Source organism: Aythya fuligula, chromosome 20 (assembly GCF_009819795.1).
Source record: "Aythya fuligula isolate bAytFul2 chromosome 20, bAytFul2.pri, whole genome shotgun sequence".
In the NCBI taxonomy this organism is placed as follows: domain Eukaryota; kingdom Metazoa; phylum Chordata; class Aves; order Anseriformes; family Anatidae; genus Aythya; species Aythya fuligula.
The window spans coordinates 7,645,177-7,664,090 of NC_045578.1; the positions used below are offsets into that span (position 1 = coordinate 7,645,177).

Consider the following 18,914-nt stretch of genomic DNA (forward strand, 5'->3'; position numbering starts at 1 on the left):
GAGCTCTTAAAGGGCCCGCGTGTGGCTGTGGGGGGGGTGAAGGCGATGCTGGCGGCGGGGCTGAGGCGGGCCCTGGGTGTGCGGCGCTGCCCCGCGGGGCTCCCCCGGGCACGGGCCCGGCCCTCGGGGGCCCGGCAGGAGCGGGGCGGTGGCGGCACGGGACCGGGAACGGGGCCGGGAGCCACCCGGTGGCGGTTGGGGTGGGCCCGGCCGGGCCCGGCTCTGGGCTTCCTTGGAGGTGAGGGGAGGGGAAGGGGGCAGCGGGGGGGGTGGGGGAGGGCTGAGCCTCGCCCCGCAGCCCTCTCGCTCTTCCCCAAGGACGCCGAGGAGGACGGCGAGGCCGCCATCGTGCTGCTGCTGAAGAGAGCCAAGGTGAGGGGGGACAGGGCGGCATGAGGTGTTCCCCCCCCCCCACCAAATTACCCCCCATTTCTCTCGTTTTCCCCCCAAATTTTCCTTTTTGTGTCCCCCCGCAGCTCAGCGCGATGAAGGGCGAGCTGGGGGAGGCTGAGAGGTTTCTGCACCAAGCCCTACACCTGGCGCACCAGGCGGATGACAGGAGGGCCATCGTCTACACCTACAGCATGGTAACTCCTGCTCGGTGCTGTCCTGCTCGGGGCAGGGCCGTGTCGCAGGGTACGGGCACGGCGTGGTGCTGGGGAGCCGTGTGTGGAAGGACGAGAGGTGGTGGTGAGGCTGGGCCCGGCGGTGGAGCTTTCAGCGCAACGTCTGTCTCTTCCAGATGGCAAATGTGGCCTTCATGCAGGGGCAGCTGGACAACGTGAGTAGCTCCGGTGTTTTGTTTTTATTTCCGTGTAAGAGTCTGATACACAACGTGAGGTGTTGTCAAAGATCTTGGAGGTGCGGTGTGCCGCGGACTTGCTGTATCCTGAGAGTTGTGAGGCAGCAATCTTGTGTTCTACAGCAAAATATCCTGCCTTGGGACTGTGATCCTGTGCTGCTTAGAGTAGTATTTTCCCAGCTGGATTGCGAGCTCCAACGTGGTGAGCAAGGGAAGGTGTATTTCTTATTATGAAAAGCCACGGTCAAACATCTAGAGGACTGTCACAAGGAGAACCCAGGAAAGCACTGAAGAGACACAGATGTGATAAACTCGTGGTTGGCGTAGGAGTCCTGAATTAGCACTAGCATCAGGCTCTGGTTGGCCTTTCACTTTCCACTGGTCTTGATAGCAACTGTATTGCAAAGTTTGAGACAGTTTTCTCCCAGCAGTCTCCTTCTGTAAAGAGTAGAGATGTTTGAAGTGTCATCATTACTCAGTGTTCTCTTCAAAATTCTCATTTCAGGCAGAAAAGCTCTACAAAGCAGCTATGAGCTTTTTGCTAGCAGGAGACACAAAGGAGGTAGGTTCTTTTGATAACAGCTTTCCAATGGAAATATTAAGCGTTGTGCATGGTTCTTTGGTCTATTTCTTGTGCTGTAACACCTCCTCCTGGAACTGGCAATACCAGCTATGAGCTGGTGGGCTTCTTAGGAACTTGCTTTAATGGATGGCAGTGCTGGTGACAACAGGATGGGCAATTTCAAGGTGTAAACTTGTTCTGTGGCATAGTAATGGTTCTACTGGGAAGATGTTAGAGTAACAGTTGCATTGTGTCCTCCTGGCAGGATGACAATGCAGTCCTTGAGATGTCCCTCAAGCTGGCCAGTATCTATGCTGCTCAGAAACAGTGAGTTTTCTGCTAACGGCATCTTTTGCTTTAATCTCAACTTCACAGTGGCAGTGGTAGCCAAGCAGGAGCTCTTTTCTCTGAGAGTGCCTGGGGAAGCTTTGTGACAAGATACTACCAACATAAAAGCGCCCACAGGCGTGCTGTTTGTCTGCTCACTGTCATGCAGCGCAGTGATTGCTGTGATCTGTCTGGCTTAGGGTAGAAGCAGCTATGGAGGACATAGCTCTCTAGCCTTAAATCCACACCTCACAAGACGTGCATTCAGGAGTGAAGGCTTTTGACTGCAGTTGGTGGTTGGTAACTTGCAGCTTTATTTTTCTTAAGAGATGGAGCATTGGCGTGGGTAGCCGTAGCTGGCCTTGTCTGGGGGAGGGAGCCCTCTCCATTTCTTGGATCCTTTTGTGCATGGGTCAAGAAAAGGGTCTAGAACATGATCAAGGATAGAGTGCTGAAAGCAAGAATGGTCTGGTGGAGAGGAAGTGTTTTCTCACAGGCCACCTAGAGTAAGGAAATGAAGGCATTCACATCCATCCCTTCAGGGATGGTAGAAGCCTCACGTTGATGAGTTGTTGCACTTTGCAGGCACAAGTTAGCCCTGGCTGGCTATGAGTTCTGCATCCTGACCTTAGAGGAGAAGATTGCCAAGCAAAAGGATTTGCCTGAAGATGTTTTGTCAGGTGGGAGTGCCTTAACTGCCAAAGGTTTCTCTCGTTATCTTTGTTTCTCTGTCCTTGCTGTTATCTTCCATGTTGCCCAAACACCATCTTCATATCAATCCATTGTCTTCACAGCACATGGGTTTCCTGCTCTTGTAGGATGTGAACTCATGCTTGATCTTATGAAGTGATCACGTCCACTGTTCTCTGTTTGCAGCTGAAGAAAAAGCCAACACCCGTCTCTTGCTGGGGATGAGCCTAGACTCCTATGCTCGTTATCTCCTAAACATTAACCAGCTCCCCGTGGCCCAAAAGATGTACGAGAAGGCTCTGCAGATCTCAAAGGATGTTCAGGGAGAGGCTCATCCACAGGTGATGTGTACAATGGTAGTTGGACTACTGGGGAAAGAAAGGCTAACTGTTCTCACAGGGAAGGAGACAGCCATAAAAGCAGCTTTGCTGGCTTTGAACGTAAACAGCACTGAATTGGGTTCTGTTTTCCTGCCAGGAAGAATTGAGCATGTAGCATGCTGATAGATAAATAAGGCACTTTCTTACTAAAATCATTCTCTGGGAAATACTTTTACTAGTGTGACAGGGCTACAAATGTGGGGCTCCAGATGGCCTGAAGTTCTGCATGAGTCTCGCTCTGAGGATTTCTTTTCTGTCCTTGTGCAGACTGTGGTCCTCATGAATGACTTGGCAACTGTGTTGGATGCTCAGGGGCACTACGATGAAGCATACTCCTATGTGAAGAAGGCAGCTGAACTGGCAAAGGAGACTCAACACCCTGAGGAGCACATGGTGCTGAACAACCTGGCAGCAATTCTGATGCACAAAAGTAAGTAAATGTGCTGTCTATGTCACTGTCTGTGCATTACAGTTTTTAGTTTAATTACTGGGTCTGCTGACTTGGTGTAGGCAACTTGCATTGTGTTCAAACTGAATTCAGCTGCTGAAGGATCTTGTCCAAGATGAATGCAGTACTGGTGCATTTGAATGTCAGCCAGAGGGATCTTGTTTCCCTTGTCCTGTTCACTAAGTAACCCTTCCAAAAGGACAGAAGATATGGCTTGTGACTTGTTTCAAGGAGATTGTGATGCTGAAACAGCATCTTGTCCCGTCATCATAGTTGCTGTGTAGCTCTCACAGCTGGCACTTTATGCTGAATGTTTTCTGAACCTCCCTAGTTCTTAACATGTTCCAACTAGTCATTTGCTTGTCCTCTGCCTGTGGTCACCTTCAGGAGGGGATTCTGAAAATGGGTGGTATAATTGGCTAGCCATGCCCCTTTTTCCTCTTGCTACAGAAGACTTTCTGCAAGCAAGACAAGTATATAAAGAAGCTCTGAAGCAGGCAGAACAGAAGGGAGATGTTGCTTCTGTCCGGCACATCCAGGAAGAACTAGCTGAACTGGCCAAGAGGAGAAAGGGCTCCGCCTGAGTTGGCCAGAGTCCAAACTGCAGGTGTCTGACAGCAGCAAGGGTGGGTCAATACAAACAGGCTGGGACTGGTGCAATTCTCCAGAGGAAGAGCAATCAGGAACTTAAGGACCTCTTATCAAGAAGGGCTGCTATTGCCTATATAGTCCAAAATAAAGTTGTGAAGTCATAACTGTATTTCAGTTTGTGGTGTAGTCTATGGTTATAGTGATCTACTGTGCTAATAAGTGAACTTAGTCTTGACTGCCAGCAAAATGCAAGCCTCGCCTGTTACTAATACCTGTAGTCACTTGTTATTTCTGACTTCAGAGTATTTGGTTTCAAAACATGGCTGTCCTAAAGCTAGGTCATGAAAACAGTCTGCCATTAGGTAGCACTGCCTAAATGTCAGATTAAGGAAGGAGGATCCGAAGTAAGGCAGGAATTGTCTTTGCTCTTTACATGCTGGCCAGCACAACAGGGTGTACTTGTCAGATGCAGTTCAATATGCATTAGCTTCAGTAGAACACCTCAGAGAATGTATTGTGACAGAGCTGCAGCCCTGTGTCATTTTCAAACAGGTTGCAAAAGATCAGGTGTGGCTTCAAAATGTCTATCCAAAGATACAACACCTCAAAGGAGGGGTAAGGCTATGTTACTAAACAGAGCTGCTGTCAGAACTAAAACCCTCTGCTACCTTACCCCAGTAAGAACACACTAAATGCCAAAGCTGTCTTCCTTTCTTAGACAGGTCATGAGCTGTCAGTGCTAGAATGCTGAGGCTTCCTGTTGGAAAAAAGATAGTATGTGACAAACTATCAGGCTTGTAAGTTACTAAATTCACTTAAAGGCATGTACAAACAGTCTGCTTGCACAACAAAAATTTCAGTTTTTCCCTGCAAGGAAGCCTAAGACTGAAGACAAAGATTTTAAACCAGAAGTTATCGAATCCATGTTTTTCCATGAGAGTAGAACTAAATGTAACTGTCACTAATCAAGCATTATTTTAACTGCTCATATGTAAGAACTTCAGGTGTTTAGTACAACTCTCAATGTTAATTGCATTATTAGTTTAGTTACAGTAGTAGCATTAATAGTGGCTTAAGCTCTTTGTTACTTTGAGCTAAGAAGAGGCACATGCAGATTTCCTAGAGTTAGATGTTCATTGAAGCTAGAAACTGTCATACATAAAGCTTAAAACTGTCACACATCTAGCTTGCTGAGAACAAAGCTTTGAATTAAAGATAGGGCTGATCCAGGCACACTTGTACCAACAAGAAGGCTCTAAGCTTAGAACCAATCTTTATTTGAGTTTTGGTGTTTTTTTTTTCATCTGTAGACACTAGAATTGTCAGTTAGGAACCCTGCAGCACCCCCTAAGGGAAGTGTTTTGCTTGTTCTCATGAACAGAGCTTGATGCTGCAAAACAAGAGGGAGACACAGGAAAAGCAAACGGAGAACTGATCCCCTTTATTGATTGGTCTGAATCCAGAAGTCACTATCTACACTGAAGACATTGTGTGGAAAAGAAGTTATGATGCATGGGTTTTTCAAGTCTTAAATGATTTCATATCAGAATCATAAAACAAAGATGACAGCATTGTGAAAGTGCTGATCAGAAATCATTAAAAATCTGTAGTAAACTATACTTCGTAAATGTGATTTATAAACACCTTCCTGCTTGAAACAGGCCAGATGTAGCTCCATACTTGAAGAGCACTGGAATTGTGGTAAACCCTAACTTAGGCTCTGGAGAGGATTTTACACTGGAGAAGTTAGAACTTAAAAAACAAACAAAAGCAGCAGCAACATTTTACATGCAAATGCCACTCACGCTGCATCTTAGGAGAAAGTAACTATCCTACTTTGGATATCTTGCTGCTGCAACAGCAGTAACATGAAGCTTTGCAATGAACATGCTATACTTACAGTACAGTTAGCAAAGACTTTTGTCTGTACATGCCTCTTTTGTTCAATTAATAATTGAGTTTTAGAAGGAAACTTAACTGTCCACTGCAAATTAAAAGCTACAAAAAGGGCAGATGAACTTGTTTTCCAGTATATGTTGCACAGGAACAAAAAAAGTTACAGATAAGAGCACAGGCCTAAAAATACAATGAAAAAAACAAACACTACTTTAAGCCAGAAGGTTAAAGGACAGGAAGGTGAGAAAGTCTTTCTCTAAGAAAGACTGCAGGCAGCTTTAAGTCTGCCAAGTGCTCTATGCTGATGAATTTATTTTTTTTTTTTTTTAGAAAAAAGGTAGCAAATAATTCTGGATTTACAACACACTGTCAAATTTCCAAATGAGTTCCCTTGTCATTTCTCTTTCCTATGCTAAGGGTAAAAAGGCTTTTCTCTGTATGTTTGTTATTGATAAATAATTCTGTACTACTGGACCATCACAGTTCTTTTGTAAAATGTTGAGCTTACATGGACTCAAGGTTACATAGCTACATTATACCTTCATACAATGTATTGCAAACACAGTTAAATGTAAAAGACTGTGACTGGAAAGTAACCTCTAGGCAAGGATTGTTCAATGAGATGCAAAAGCAGTATGGAATCTGACAGACCATCCTACCCCCCAGCTTAGTGCTATCTATAAATCGGTCCTTCTACCCCAGAGATTTAGATTCACTTTCCTGAGGTTAGCGCAGCAAACAATAAGATGCTCCTGAAGATGGATGGCAGAAGACCCTGTGATACTGCTAACCAAATGCACATATACATGAGCTACAAGCATATAATAGCAGGCATTGATAGATGAATGATTAAGATGACTCTCTAGTACCATATACAATTAAAAGAAAATTTTACCCTAATATGTATTGCACACCTTAGGAGTTAAGCCAAGCATTTTTCAGGACTTCTACCAAAAGTTTTCTGATAAGATTAGGGATGGGGATGTGGACACAGGCTTTAAAATAATTATTACATAAAGATTTTAAAATCAGACTAAGGAAAGTAAAGACTGCAGTACCTATTTCAAACTGGTTATAACAGAAGCCAAATAGTTGACTCGTGTTGGTCAATTATTCTATAAAAGCGTTTTGTTTTTATTTAAACTCAGGATGTAGAGGTTTTTCTTCTTAAAGGACTTATCAACCCACCCAGAGCCTCTGTTCAGATAAGCCATTTGCTGTGGTTAACCATGACAATAAAATTTAGTAGCCTATTTCAACTGCATACAATGCAGAAACAGAAAACACTAACATAGGCGTTTGGGGCACAGTTGAAATTCCCAGTGTGCGTAACAGTGAGGTATGCCTCCAGAAGCTGTTCTTTCTGTTTTGCTTTGATTTTTTTTTTATCCTTTTTAAAATGAACCATAACATACCCATGCAATAATATTTCTGCAGTGTTACTAAATAAAATCAACTGCACCAAAAATTTACAATGTGGCAGAATTCAAAATTCAAAGAAATATATCATCTTATTCCAGCGAACTGGCTATGTTAATGTACACAATTCAGTAAGGGGTCAGTCAAAAAAAAAAATCAACATTTTCACAAGAGTTGAACACCACTGAGAAGTGTCTAGAGGAAAAAAATATATATAAAAGCACAATGCCTGCAAGAAGTGGCATGGCATTAAACAGGCAATGATGCTAGGCTGATTGGGAGGCTAGGGGTATGGTTAGGCTAGGCTGGTAGGGAGGCTAGGGTTATGAAGAGTTACTCTACACTGGAGAAAATGCTTAAAAAAATTACAAAATGACCCCCAAAGTTTAGGCAATGATTTGAACATAAGTACACCAGATACTATAGCAAGGGAAAAAACACTGCAAAAAGTACTCTCTATTTACAGAAGAATGATTTAAAGACATTATGGTTTTCTTTACAAATAGATGTAGAACAGGAATAGTCCACATTTTTAAAAACTCTTTACATATTTATCTTTAGTAAGTCAACCTTCTTGATCACAATCCTCCAACACACGGCCTGTGCAGAAGGCATTTAACGGACTCTCCATTAATTCTTCATTGTGTGGCCCTTGCTCTCTTGGAAAGTCTCTCTGGGCACAAGTCAAAAATAACTTTTTTATTTTGACCCGCAAATTAAAAAAAAAAAAAAAAATCTGCATAGTTCAGTCATCACTGTCAGACAGAGTCTCATATTGTGCTGAAAGCAGTGGTGCAGGCTCTCGCTCCCATATCCTGTTCTGTTGGTGAGTGGTTGCTTGGCTCATGGACGGTGGGGCACACGCGATTGATGTTGGCGGTGTACTGCTGAGCATCCTCATTGTCAAGGGGTTATAAGGAAACTGTGTTGAACCTGAATGAAAGAGTTTCTCGAAGTCAAAAATGTGCCGTTCTAAGAGGTTATAAGAGATCTATAGCAAAGATAGTATGGCTTTGGTTGTGACAACTAGCAGAAAATCTGTTTCAGGAAATCCTTGCACCACAGATCTAGATGATGTAATCTTTTGATAATTGCCAGTGTTATATGTCTGCATCTGACCTTTCCGCAAATAACACATCTACTTTATTAAGTTGGAAAGAGAACCCCCATTTCTCACCTGTTGATGAAGGCCTATCTTCCCAGGCCCACACTGGAGTCTGTCTGTGGTAGTCCCCTTCTGAATGTACAGATGAGACAGAAGAAGGTCTTTCAGTTCCTAAATATCCCTGTCCTGGAATTGGAGACTTAGACTTCCTACTATTTGATTTGCCAATTAACTTCTGCTTGCTGACTCCCCCTCCTGGAAATAGAAGGGACAGGTTTTCCAAAATATTACACTACACTTTAGCCTCTAGGTTTGTTTCTAGAGATTATCGCTTAGCACCAAACAAGGATTTGACTTGATGCTTTCTTCTGCAATGCTGATTTACTAGTTAGAAGACTAGCCTATACAGTCACTAATGACACTATTGCTAGAAAATCCCTATTCTTACCATGAGAGTTATGTTTCCAACCTTAGGAAGGGAGCTGTTTTCAGTTCAAGCTAGTTCCCATCACTGCATGTTCCCTATAGGTAATGTACTACATGTGAATTTTTCATCAAGCCAACCCATTATCTCTTCCCTGTTTCATCAGTGTTGTCATTCTCCAAGAGATATTGGCTAGTGCACCTGAAATCACCAATACCATTTTGAAAGCCAGGACCACTACTGGGAATAGAAACACCGTCTCTCTGTCACTTCCAGAGGAAAGGGAATGACTTTCAGTGACACTGAATTTATTCAAGCCCTTCGTTTATTTATTTTATTTAAACCATGAAATATTTGGGAGCTGAAATACCTCACCTGAATTAGGCGATGGATTAGCTTCTTCCCTACGCGTCTCACTACTTGCAGGTACTGCAGCGTTGGAACTGCCAGATGCTACTGCAATGGACTGTGATATTACAACTCCATGATCCTCGCTCTTGTCATCAAAGTTTCCCATCAATGCTTTTCTAATAATGTCTTCTAGACCAAGATTACTGGCAGGATCTGCAAAGGAATGACCCCTAGAACTGACTGCACCTGGGAGATAAAAGAAAACATACATGGAAAGGTGGGAGGGGAGGCAAAAAACATATCTCAGAGAAATTACAAAGGGATGTGGACAAAGATAGGCAGAAAGTTGGGGAAAAAATGTTTTTTTAAAATGCAAAGCTACGTGCTCAAAAGCAGCTCACAATAGCTGTAAGTTATATGTGCCAGCAAACACTAAATGACACTCTGCAATAGAGTAAATTTTACATTAAGCAAAAAAAAAGCGCAATGGAAGCTAAACATGCTGATTGTGATAGCATATTAAGTAAGATCTGTAGCTACTAATCAGTTGTAAGAGAAGAGACCAGAAGAATATTTCTCATATTAATAATCCACACTAATTCATCTTACAAAGTATGATTTGTGGCAAATACTTAATTCAGAAAGCCTACCCTTCCATCTCATCTGATGGAGATCACTACTTTCTCCAATTAAAGATAGAATAATTGTATCAGAAGGGGAGCCAACTGGCTGCTAAAACCATGGTTTTAAAAGCAATCTAAAAATCATGGTTTTTAAAGGCAATCTACAGTACAACTCAGATTCAGATTTAGAAGTTACCTCCCATATTTCACTTAAATTTCTCTGCCTCATTCACCTTTATCGTTAGAACATATGGGTTTTGTTTAATTTCCTCATCTGACAGGAAATTGTTGGTTTTTTTTTTTTAAGTGTTATTTATCACAGAAAAAAACAGCAAGTATTTTAAATACCCCAGTTTATAAAGTAAGTTGCATTTGCTGAACTGAGATCTAGTTTTGTTGAACTACACTATATTTAAATTCTATGTAAGTGAGATGCTAACCAATTTCACGACTTCTACCTCTAAGATTTGCAGACACCAGAGAAATAAAACAATTCTTGCTTCAGTTCCCATTTAAATATTATGTGAAATTTCCTTAGGACAAAGGAAAAAACCTTTTTTGTGGGGTGTTACTTTTCAAATTTTACATCATCTTCCTCATTTACGGCACTGCTCAAAGCACATACATTAAATATATTGCATTAGTTTACCTTTTCTGAAACATGCATCGTTCCTTTTACTGAAAAACTTACCTGATGTAGTGACTGCTGGCAGATTGAATATTTCAGTCCCTGGCTGAGCAGTCGCTGCAATTAAAACATAACATTTAAGTGAGTTTTCCATGGTACCGATGATCATTATAAGTGAACCCTATTAGTCTTAATACATATGATAGAATTACTCTGAACTATTTCCTGTACTTTTTTCAACATAGCAAGATGTATTGTGCACACAATGGAGATCCAATAAAGAGAATACTGCAACCCTTATTAACGCAGCCTTGTTTCTCAGAATGAAATCTGCAAAAGCATTTGCTTTCAAATAAATACTTTCTATTAGGTACTGATTCACAAACAGCTCAAACTCTTACTACTGATAATTTTGATACAAATTTATAGTAAGATTTCTAAGAGAAAAAAATACAGTTCTAGTATCGTATTCCACTGGGACAGTATCCATTACTGAGACTGCATTAAAATATCCAGAATGTGTCATTTTGATAGTCATAATCATATGGTCCAAGAAAAAGAAAAATCCAGCTTAGAAGATGTCTTTTTCAAAATGGAAAAGGTGTAATAGTTGCTAAAACCTGACACTATTCTAGTTAACTCTGTGTCTGTAGTTAATGTTGATATGAAGCAAACTATCTCAAAAATTATGCTTCTTCTAAACATTTACATCTCTCAAATTAAATATTAAAATGCTTAAATGCAACAGTTTACATACATCAGCATAAAAAAATAAATCTTACAGATATTCAGTCATATACAATATGTTTTTAAATTAATAGATTAATATTCACTCACACTAATCAAAACATTTAGGTTAGATCATCTGTGGACAGCAGTCACATAGAGCTTAAGTCCTACATACCCATGTCTGAGTCACCTCCACCAGATGAGTTCAGCTTTCGAAATATCTCCTGTTTCTTGGACTTTACCATTGGTGATGTATTCTCAAGTTTGGTGAAAAACGAAGGCAGGTAACTTATGCTACCTGGAGAGCGAGAGTCAGTCCTGCCAAGACCAATGTGTCAAAAGTAAGAGAACGTTTTTCATGCTGTACATTTAAATCTTTCAAAAAGCAATCAATGGCAGATACTGCCAACATTAATATGCTTTCAGATCATCTTTCCTCAACCTGTTCTTTTTTTTTTTTTTTTTAGGGACTAGACCAATTTAATGATTGTCCAGAAATACCTGCTTTTTCAAGATTCAAGATTCTAAAGCTCACAGAAAAAGCAACATTGTCATTGCCTGTGCTAGAAGAGTGGTACAGAGATGACGCACTCAAACATTTCAGGGGTGTCTATTTCTGCCTTGAAACGTGCATGCTCACTAAAGTTTTAGCTATATATTGGTGGGTGGCTACATTTTTAAGCTAGAAGCCCCAATAGTCATCCCAGCTGTTCCTCCAATTTCATCCTCCTTATTATGAACAGCAATTAAAAACTTGCCTCTGATAACAGAGGCAGATTGCTTAAATGATTTTTTAATAAAGATACTGTTCGAAGCCAAGTGATCCAGAATAATGCTTTTAAACTGCAGTTTTACACGTACCTCTGTTCAGTAGGCTCAGCTCTTTGGGAAAGCAATAGAACGTTTTCCTGTTTCTCATGTACAACTGGGACCTGAGGTGGTGAGATTGGCTCATAGGGCTCTGAAGAAACATGACTCCTCTCTGGAGATTTTCCAGGTCTGCATTTGGAATTCAGAGACAGGTAAGTCCTCTTAATGCATGTAACAGTGTAGTTAACACATATAATTGCATTTCAGTAGTTATAAAACTATATTTCTAGTTATGTGTGTTTCATGTTTTAGTATGTTTGATGATCTTAGAAGATAGCACTGATTTGTCCACAATGATTCTGTGGATTTCTTCCACAAAGTTCTAAGTGATTAGAATTTTTCACTCCTCTGTGGATTGGAAATTATGCATTAGTAGTGAAAATTTTTATATTACGGAGCCAAGCAATTGTCAAAAACAGTGCAAGTCATTGCCCAAAAAAAAGACCAAAAGACACTGCTATTTCTGATCTACATAAAGATTACTGCACTAGCTTTTGTAAATATTGTACTTGGGAATTAATTAAATTTACAGTTAAACAAAATACATGCATTACCTTCCCCGCGACTTGTCAGACAGATTTTCAGGTGACACTCTAGCACCTGGCCGCTGATGATGGACAGACTGTGACTGTGACTCAGGGCTGTAGCGATTCGATGTCTTTGCTCGGGTAGAAACAGGCGCCGGAGCAGGGGTGGAGTTCTGGAATGTAGTGGTGGGAGGCTGCAAAGGGGCCTGAGAAGCTGCTTGGTTTCGAGCGAAGTCTTGTGTAATAATTTGCTGATTGTGGTCAAAAAAAGAGAAAGGAAACTTTGGTCAGACATTGGCTACAGTGTAGTGTTCAGCATTTATGAACTAGATGAATATGAGACTAATTGCAACAAATGAGAAAATAAGTTCAGACATTATTGTATAATATCCCCAATACCAACTCTGTAATTATTAGTTTTATTAATGTTCCAAACCTTGTTTTCATAATCAAAGCATAACTTTTCACATCTGAAAAGATGTGCACAAATAAACCTACACAGATGTGATCAGCAAGGGTGATAAGTCGATGGGTTCTGGGCACATGTGCCATCCCTTCTGCTTGGGAGGAAGGAGGTGGAGGTTGCTGGGGTGAAGGAGGTTCCTGCTGTGTCCTGTAACGGTGAATCGGCCCCTCATATTGCCTGTTTGGGTCACCTAGTTGAAGAACAAAAGGACAGTTTGTTATGAAGGTATTACTGAAGCTTCAAGGTTTTAAAGTTCTCTGCTTACAAATATAAAACAATAGGCGTTTCTATAATAGATTTTTTATAATAGACTTTAGGCATCATGTCTAATAAACACTTTTTCCCCTCCACTTATAGGCCCTGGACTTTCGAAGGCTAAAGCTTAATTCCACAACACTGGTGAATTCCAGCTCATTTGTTATCTGCAAATGGTACTGTAGTAGTATGAGCTTTACTAAGAGATCAAAAAAAATGTGGATAGCAACACCAACATGTGGTAATTTTAAATAATACATTCAAAATAAATTTCTTATTGAATCAGCTAGGCTGTAATGTAAAGGAGCTGTTCAATGCCAAGTGACAGTTCCAATACATTTGCTCAAGTTTTTTCCACAGATCCTGCAATAACATAACTCCAGCAAAAGTTTCTAAAAGTTAAAAACGTGGTAAACGGTGACCTAAAGACTCCAGATATATTTTAACTATATTTTGAGTTCACGGTAAATATAAGCAAAATAATTGTCAGCACACTTGCATAAGCAGACCAACTTACTCTCTGCCTGGCTCGGTTTAGGTGTCTCTTGTTGATAGGACTGTAGCTTTTCTTGAGTAGGTACAGGTGAATTTGCAGGGCTAATCACCTCAATGGCATCTCCAGGAGCTTCATACCGGTGGGAAGATACTGTATATCGAGCAGAATTTGTAGAATAAGGTTTGAATATCACTCAAGATTTTGGTTGCCTATATGTAGCAATGCTGTCTTTCCATTAAAATGACATCAGTGAAATGGAAGTCAAAACTGTCTGTCTCATGAGAATCACAGTGAAACATATTTCCACAAAACAGTGTTCCAATGTAAATTCAGTAATTTTACATCTCCTGACTTATGATATGGTCAGTTTTATTATCCCGCATTTCACAATGCAGCATGGAACCTAAATAAAGTGATCAACTAAATTTTACAAGAATCTTTAGCCACTTCAAATATTCAAAATATTCAAAAACTGCATTTGCCTATCAAGCATCTGATCTGTGCAGGGCTGAATATTTTATCATTAAATATCAGAATCATTTCACATTTTATCATCTCCCTAAAAGGCTAAGACAGCAAAGAAGTAAGTAGTTACTAAGATACGTACAACTACTGGAAGAATCTGAACTTTGAGAGCCCCTATCTCGTGCATCCTTGTCTGAAGCAATCTGTCGAGTGATGATCACATCTATGAAGTTAGCAGCAGTAATTGTGGTCTTTCCTCGAGTTCTCAGCTCTTCCTCGTACCTGGATTTAGGAGGAGGTCCTTTTTCTTTACCAGCCTCTGAATAGACTACTGATGAAGACTGTCCTTGGGACTTGCCACCAGAAAAATTTGCAGATGTATAGGGGCACTGGACAGGCCTCTTTTCTACCTCCAGTGTTTTCTGTTCCATCTGCGGCTGCTCAGTAACCACAGCTGACCTGCGTCCCATATTCTCTTCTATCCTGGTTCCTTCATGCTTGTTCTCTTTTGCTTTGGCAACTTCCATCTGAGGAGCAGAGGCTGCAGCATCTACTAGTGCCGCAAGGGCATCAGCAGCAGTATTGTAGCGCGAAGCAGGCAACCCTTGAGTTATGGAGGGAGCTCCAGGTGTGAGCTGCCTGTTGGCAAACATTGAACATTCCGAATTATATCACATGAAAAAGGACCAGAGCCATTTCTTGAGTAAAACAAAGCAAAGCTTTTGTGAAACGAATTTCTATCCAAATTGGACTTGGTACAAATGGACAGGATCATTTTCAATAAATTAAAGAGCCAGACAGCTGTGGTATATCCTTGTATCTTAGGATCTTCCTCAGACTAAACACACCTTTCAATAAGCTCAAGTATTAGTACAGATATCTCTGGGACAGTAACAAGAAACATACATGATACGGAGCTGAGCAGCAGGATCCAAAGGTGTGATTACACTTGTCCCGTTGGTTCCTTGAAAAATACTAGGCCTTTGCTGCAGTATGTTTTCCTGGCTTCTAACTGAAGGGGACGGGGACCGAACATATCCATGACTACCAGGTCTGCCAGGCTGCTCTGTACCTGCAGAAAATAAAGCAGAGGAGGAAAAAAACAAATATACATATAAATTACTCTTATAACAACGTAGGATACGTATAACAATGCATCAATGCTTTCTCCTCCACATTCTTTCCCAATTGTCTCCACCACTCTGGATGCAATTGTATATATTAAGGATTTAAATAGGAGCATTCTGTTTACAATGCGTTAAATGAGATGCAATTAGCGATAGGCATGACTGGGATTCATGCCATTCCCTAGGTACTACATCACTATGACAGAACTATGAAGAAGCCTAAAACTTGAAGTCTCAATTATGAACAGAACTGCCAGGTGCTAGAAACCTTCCCTAAGTGAAGGCTAAATCAAACAATACTCTGTAATTTGTTAATAAGCTACATGTTGCTTACGGTGGATATAGAAAATGTGGATATATATTGGATATAGGTGGATATAGAAAATAGTTAGTCTACAACGAGACTGTTCCAAATGTAACAATGCACACTCACCTGGTCGAAGATAAAGTTCAGCAGGGACTGAAGTTATTCTCTCCCTCTCTCGTTCACGTTCTCTTTCCCGCTCTCGTTCTCGTTCCCTCTCCCTCTCCCGTTCCTTCTCCCTCTCTCTTTCCCGTTCCCTTTCAGCATTTGCAGCTGCGGAAGCTGCCAAGTGTGTAGGGTGTCCTGGAACATCCACAAGACAAAACATTTGAAATAGCAAAAACAGATGCTAAAGTTAAAACATAATTTGATACAAACACTCTCCAATACATTCTGCCATCCACTTACAACAAATTTCCTAAATCTATTTTCATTCCAGTCAAGTCTATCCACTTATTTAAGGCAAAAGCTTAACACAGTGTCAGGGGAAGGTTCAATTAACAGCTTTTTACTCTAGTGTTTTCTATACAGGTAGAAACTAGACAGTTTATAGAGCCAAATTCCAGTCTTTAACACACAATATGAGGTTAATGAACTGATAACTGACTATTAATGAAAATTAATGAAAACCTGACAGAACAAGGCAAATTCTGAATTTGTCAGTGCTCCTTCATCTGCTACTGCAACAATACAGATTATAATTTGAAAAAACAAAAAAATAAAACACTTTGTTATCCAAGTGAGAAGTGCAAAGAAATAGCACTTCCTGACAAAACAAGCCATAATATTAATGACAGCTTAATAAAGAATAAATTGGTCAACTATCTCAGTATGTCAGATGATTGGACATAAAATCAAATTGTAACAGCTTGTACCTGGTGACAGAGAAGCAGGATTGTAAGGCCTGGGAGGGAACGTAAGCTGAGTACCAGGGATGTAAGTAATTCTCTCCATGGGTGGTGTGCTTGTTCCTCCAGGATGAGGCACTAATATAGTAGGAGCCATATTGTTCAGGTCAATAATTCCTGTTAGAAGATGACACACAAGAAGGTCAACACATATATTCTGTTCATTAATAAACGCTTAGTGGAAAATATATCTGGCAGTCAGCAATTTAGGAACACACTTAATCAGAATTTGCATTTGTAGCAATCCCTTTAATTGTCCTTTATAAAAAGATACACTGAACCTCTTCTGAATAATCCCATCTATTAGCAAAATAGTATTACATGCCATCATTCACTCCCTTTTCCAAATCTCTTATATTTATAAAATAAAATGTAACACTGAAATTCACAGGTACCCACTGCTACTACAATATAAATTCCCCTACTATGAAAAACACACACTTATCTCTTCTTTTCCAACCAATTAAATAACTAATATCTTATCCTGAAGATAATTAGTCCTACTGGACTAATTCCTCCACTTTTGTTACCTTCCTTTCTTCCAATAACTATCAAAACTGATTTAAATGATAGAGAGATTATCACATCCAGTAACTAAAATGGTACTCAGCTACTTCCTGTTAAGCTTGTTATTCCTGGGAGAATGCCATATAACCCCAGGGATTCATAGCTATTCACTTATTATTTTGTTCCAATATTGCACTGGACATTTCAATATGAAACTCTTCAAAATTATGTCCCGTTAGAAAACCCCTGCACAGAAGTCTAAATCTCTCCATAGTGAACAGACTTGTAAGACAGTTGCTTTACACATTTTGTTGTTGTTTGGATTTTTTTTTCTGGCGATATTCCTATCTTCTAAAGCATTACTTTGGAGTTTTGATCACTTAACAGCTCCTTAAGATTCTCTGCTAAGCCATACCACATTATCTATAATATGCTTTCAAGACTACCAGAAAAACACAGGTACCATACCTCTTGCTCCCGCATATGGGAGAGCTAAAGTTTGCTCTCTAGGAGATAATCCTCTGGTAACATCAGGACGTAAATTGACTTGCATCTGCTGTGAGGTAATGTAGTCATTTAGGATTGTCTGTCGTGTATTCTCCATTGCATAAAGCTGATACTGACTTGGGTAGCCTGGGGTAGGTGAGAGCTGCCTTTGGAACAGGTAAGCAGCAGCAGCTGAGGATGAAGGAGGAAAAAGATTTAGTATTCAAGATATAGAACTGAAGTTTCAATGGAAAGTGCTATCAGTTCTCTCTAGCCAGAACCAAATGGATCAAAATAGCATTTTAATACTAATGTTTTACTGAATTTATGCATTGTACACGGGCAGAAAAATCTAAACAATCTATTCTCCAAGAGAAGAGAGTTGAATAAAATTGTGAAGTACTAAAATACATTACAAAGGTAGACTGATGGATATGTTAAAAGGAAGTATACTGTACTTAATATCATTAGGGATAACTTGGTAATCCCTCTGAGATCAGATGGGTCATAATTACACTTTCATTCTGTAGTATCTTCCACATCTCTTTATGAATTGGTTTCTTGAAATCTTTTAATACACTTCACAAATACTTATTTGAAAAACAATCTTTTTTGTTGTCTTTTTTTTTTTTTAATTAAACAGAAGTGATCTGTTATCTTCTAGGAGGAAGTTACAGTATTATACAAGAATATTTTAGTAAGTTTTCTTATCTTGGTTCAGTTTAATATCAACCACAACAGTGTGTATAAGCCCTTATATATGCCTATCAATAATTATTTTTTAAAGGCATATTTTCTGTGCAAAAGATACAATATTTCTAAAAACAAACAAATCAAAAACAAGACAAACACATTTACCAGGATCCAGAGCCCTGTGAAATGGTATAGCAGGATCTAAGTGAGGAGGGAGGTGACTCCTATAGACTTCAGGAGTAGCTCCTCTATGATGAGGGTCAAAAGGACTGTGAGCCACTACAGGATCGACCCCTGGAACTGGAGATTTTGCTGGCACGCTCTCTCTCTGTGTTGGAGTAAGTGTGTTTTTCCTTTCATGATTTGCTGGCTTCCCAGAAGATATTCCAGCTAACAAAAACAAGGAAAAAAATCTGAAAATACCTATTTTCAATAGAAGATTCAATGGTAAATACACACTGGCTCACAAGGGAAGTTCTAGAGGACCCTGCAATTTGCTACAATAAATCACAGAAAGCATTTTATATCAAAAACTCTGGTTAAAAACATAAATCCTAGAATTACAATTGTTTGCACATATTATTTTTCTCTTCTAGAGGCTTATATAACAAAGGAATAGCTTCTGCCCTCAAAACATTATGATCTTAGATAACTCTTTCAGTGTGATCCACAATCAAATGCAAATGGAGACTGAACTACTTTCCTACCTCCCCGTTATCATACGGTAGATTTTTATTTTCTTATTTGAACTAACAGCTAAGGCCTTCTTAAATTCTTCTAACCATCCTCCAAATCAATAGGAACCATTAGAGTAAAACGGAAGTAGAAGAGATTA

The 18,914-nt window shown here is 40.2% G+C and overlaps 2 protein-coding genes across 8 annotated transcripts in view; one reads left to right on the plus strand and one right to left on the minus strand.

Moving 5' to 3' along the window:
* The first annotated feature begins 45 nt into the window (after positions 1–45).
* TTC19 (tetratricopeptide repeat domain 19) lies at positions 46–3,969 on the plus strand. Of its 2 annotated transcripts, none has more exons than XM_032200752.1 (10): positions 46–238; positions 299–372; positions 477–587; positions 743–781; positions 1,308–1,364; positions 1,630–1,691; positions 2,277–2,371; positions 2,568–2,722; positions 3,029–3,191; positions 3,660–3,969. In XM_032200752.1, exons 1-10 carry the CDS (start codon positions 46–48, stop codon positions 3,791–3,793), a joined length of 1,083 nt encoding a protein of 360 aa, XP_032056643.1. In that variant the 3' UTR covers positions 3,794–3,969. The 2 variants fall into 2 exon arrangements, with proteins under 2 accessions (XP_032056643.1, XP_032056644.1); XM_032200753.1 differs by having other exon boundaries at positions 96–238; positions 319–372.
* A 1,249-nt stretch (positions 3,970–5,218) lies between these two features.
* Positions 5,219–18,914, minus strand: part of NCOR1 (nuclear receptor corepressor 1) — a 67,159-nt gene continuing 53,463 nt past the window's right edge. For 4 of the 6 annotated variants that reach the window (XM_032200748.1, XM_032200746.1, XM_032200745.1 and 1 more), the window contains 15 exons: positions 18,245–18,469; positions 17,369–17,578; positions 16,361–16,510; positions 15,615–15,788; positions 14,961–15,126; positions 14,197–14,693; positions 13,611–13,739; positions 12,871–13,028; positions 12,400–12,623; positions 11,837–11,974; positions 11,151–11,293; positions 10,310–10,363; positions 9,020–9,241; positions 8,293–8,475; positions 5,219–8,048 (listed from right to left, as the gene is read on the minus strand). In XM_032200748.1, the coding sequence (XP_032056639.1) occupies positions 7,861–8,048; positions 8,293–8,475; positions 9,020–9,241; positions 10,310–10,363; positions 11,151–11,293; positions 11,837–11,974; positions 12,400–12,623; positions 12,871–13,028; positions 13,611–13,739; positions 14,197–14,693; positions 14,961–15,126; positions 15,615–15,788; positions 16,361–16,510; positions 17,369–17,578; positions 18,245–18,469 (2,861 nt within the window). In that variant the 3' untranslated portion in view covers positions 5,219–7,860. The remainder of the gene's footprint in view (positions 8,049–8,292; positions 8,476–9,019; positions 9,242–10,309; positions 10,364–11,150; positions 11,294–11,836; positions 11,975–12,399; positions 12,624–12,870; positions 13,029–13,610; positions 13,740–14,196; positions 14,694–14,960; positions 15,127–15,614; positions 15,789–16,360; positions 16,511–17,368; positions 17,579–18,244; positions 18,470–18,914) is intronic. The other 2 variants (XM_032200749.1, XM_032200751.1) reach the window with 2 other exon arrangements.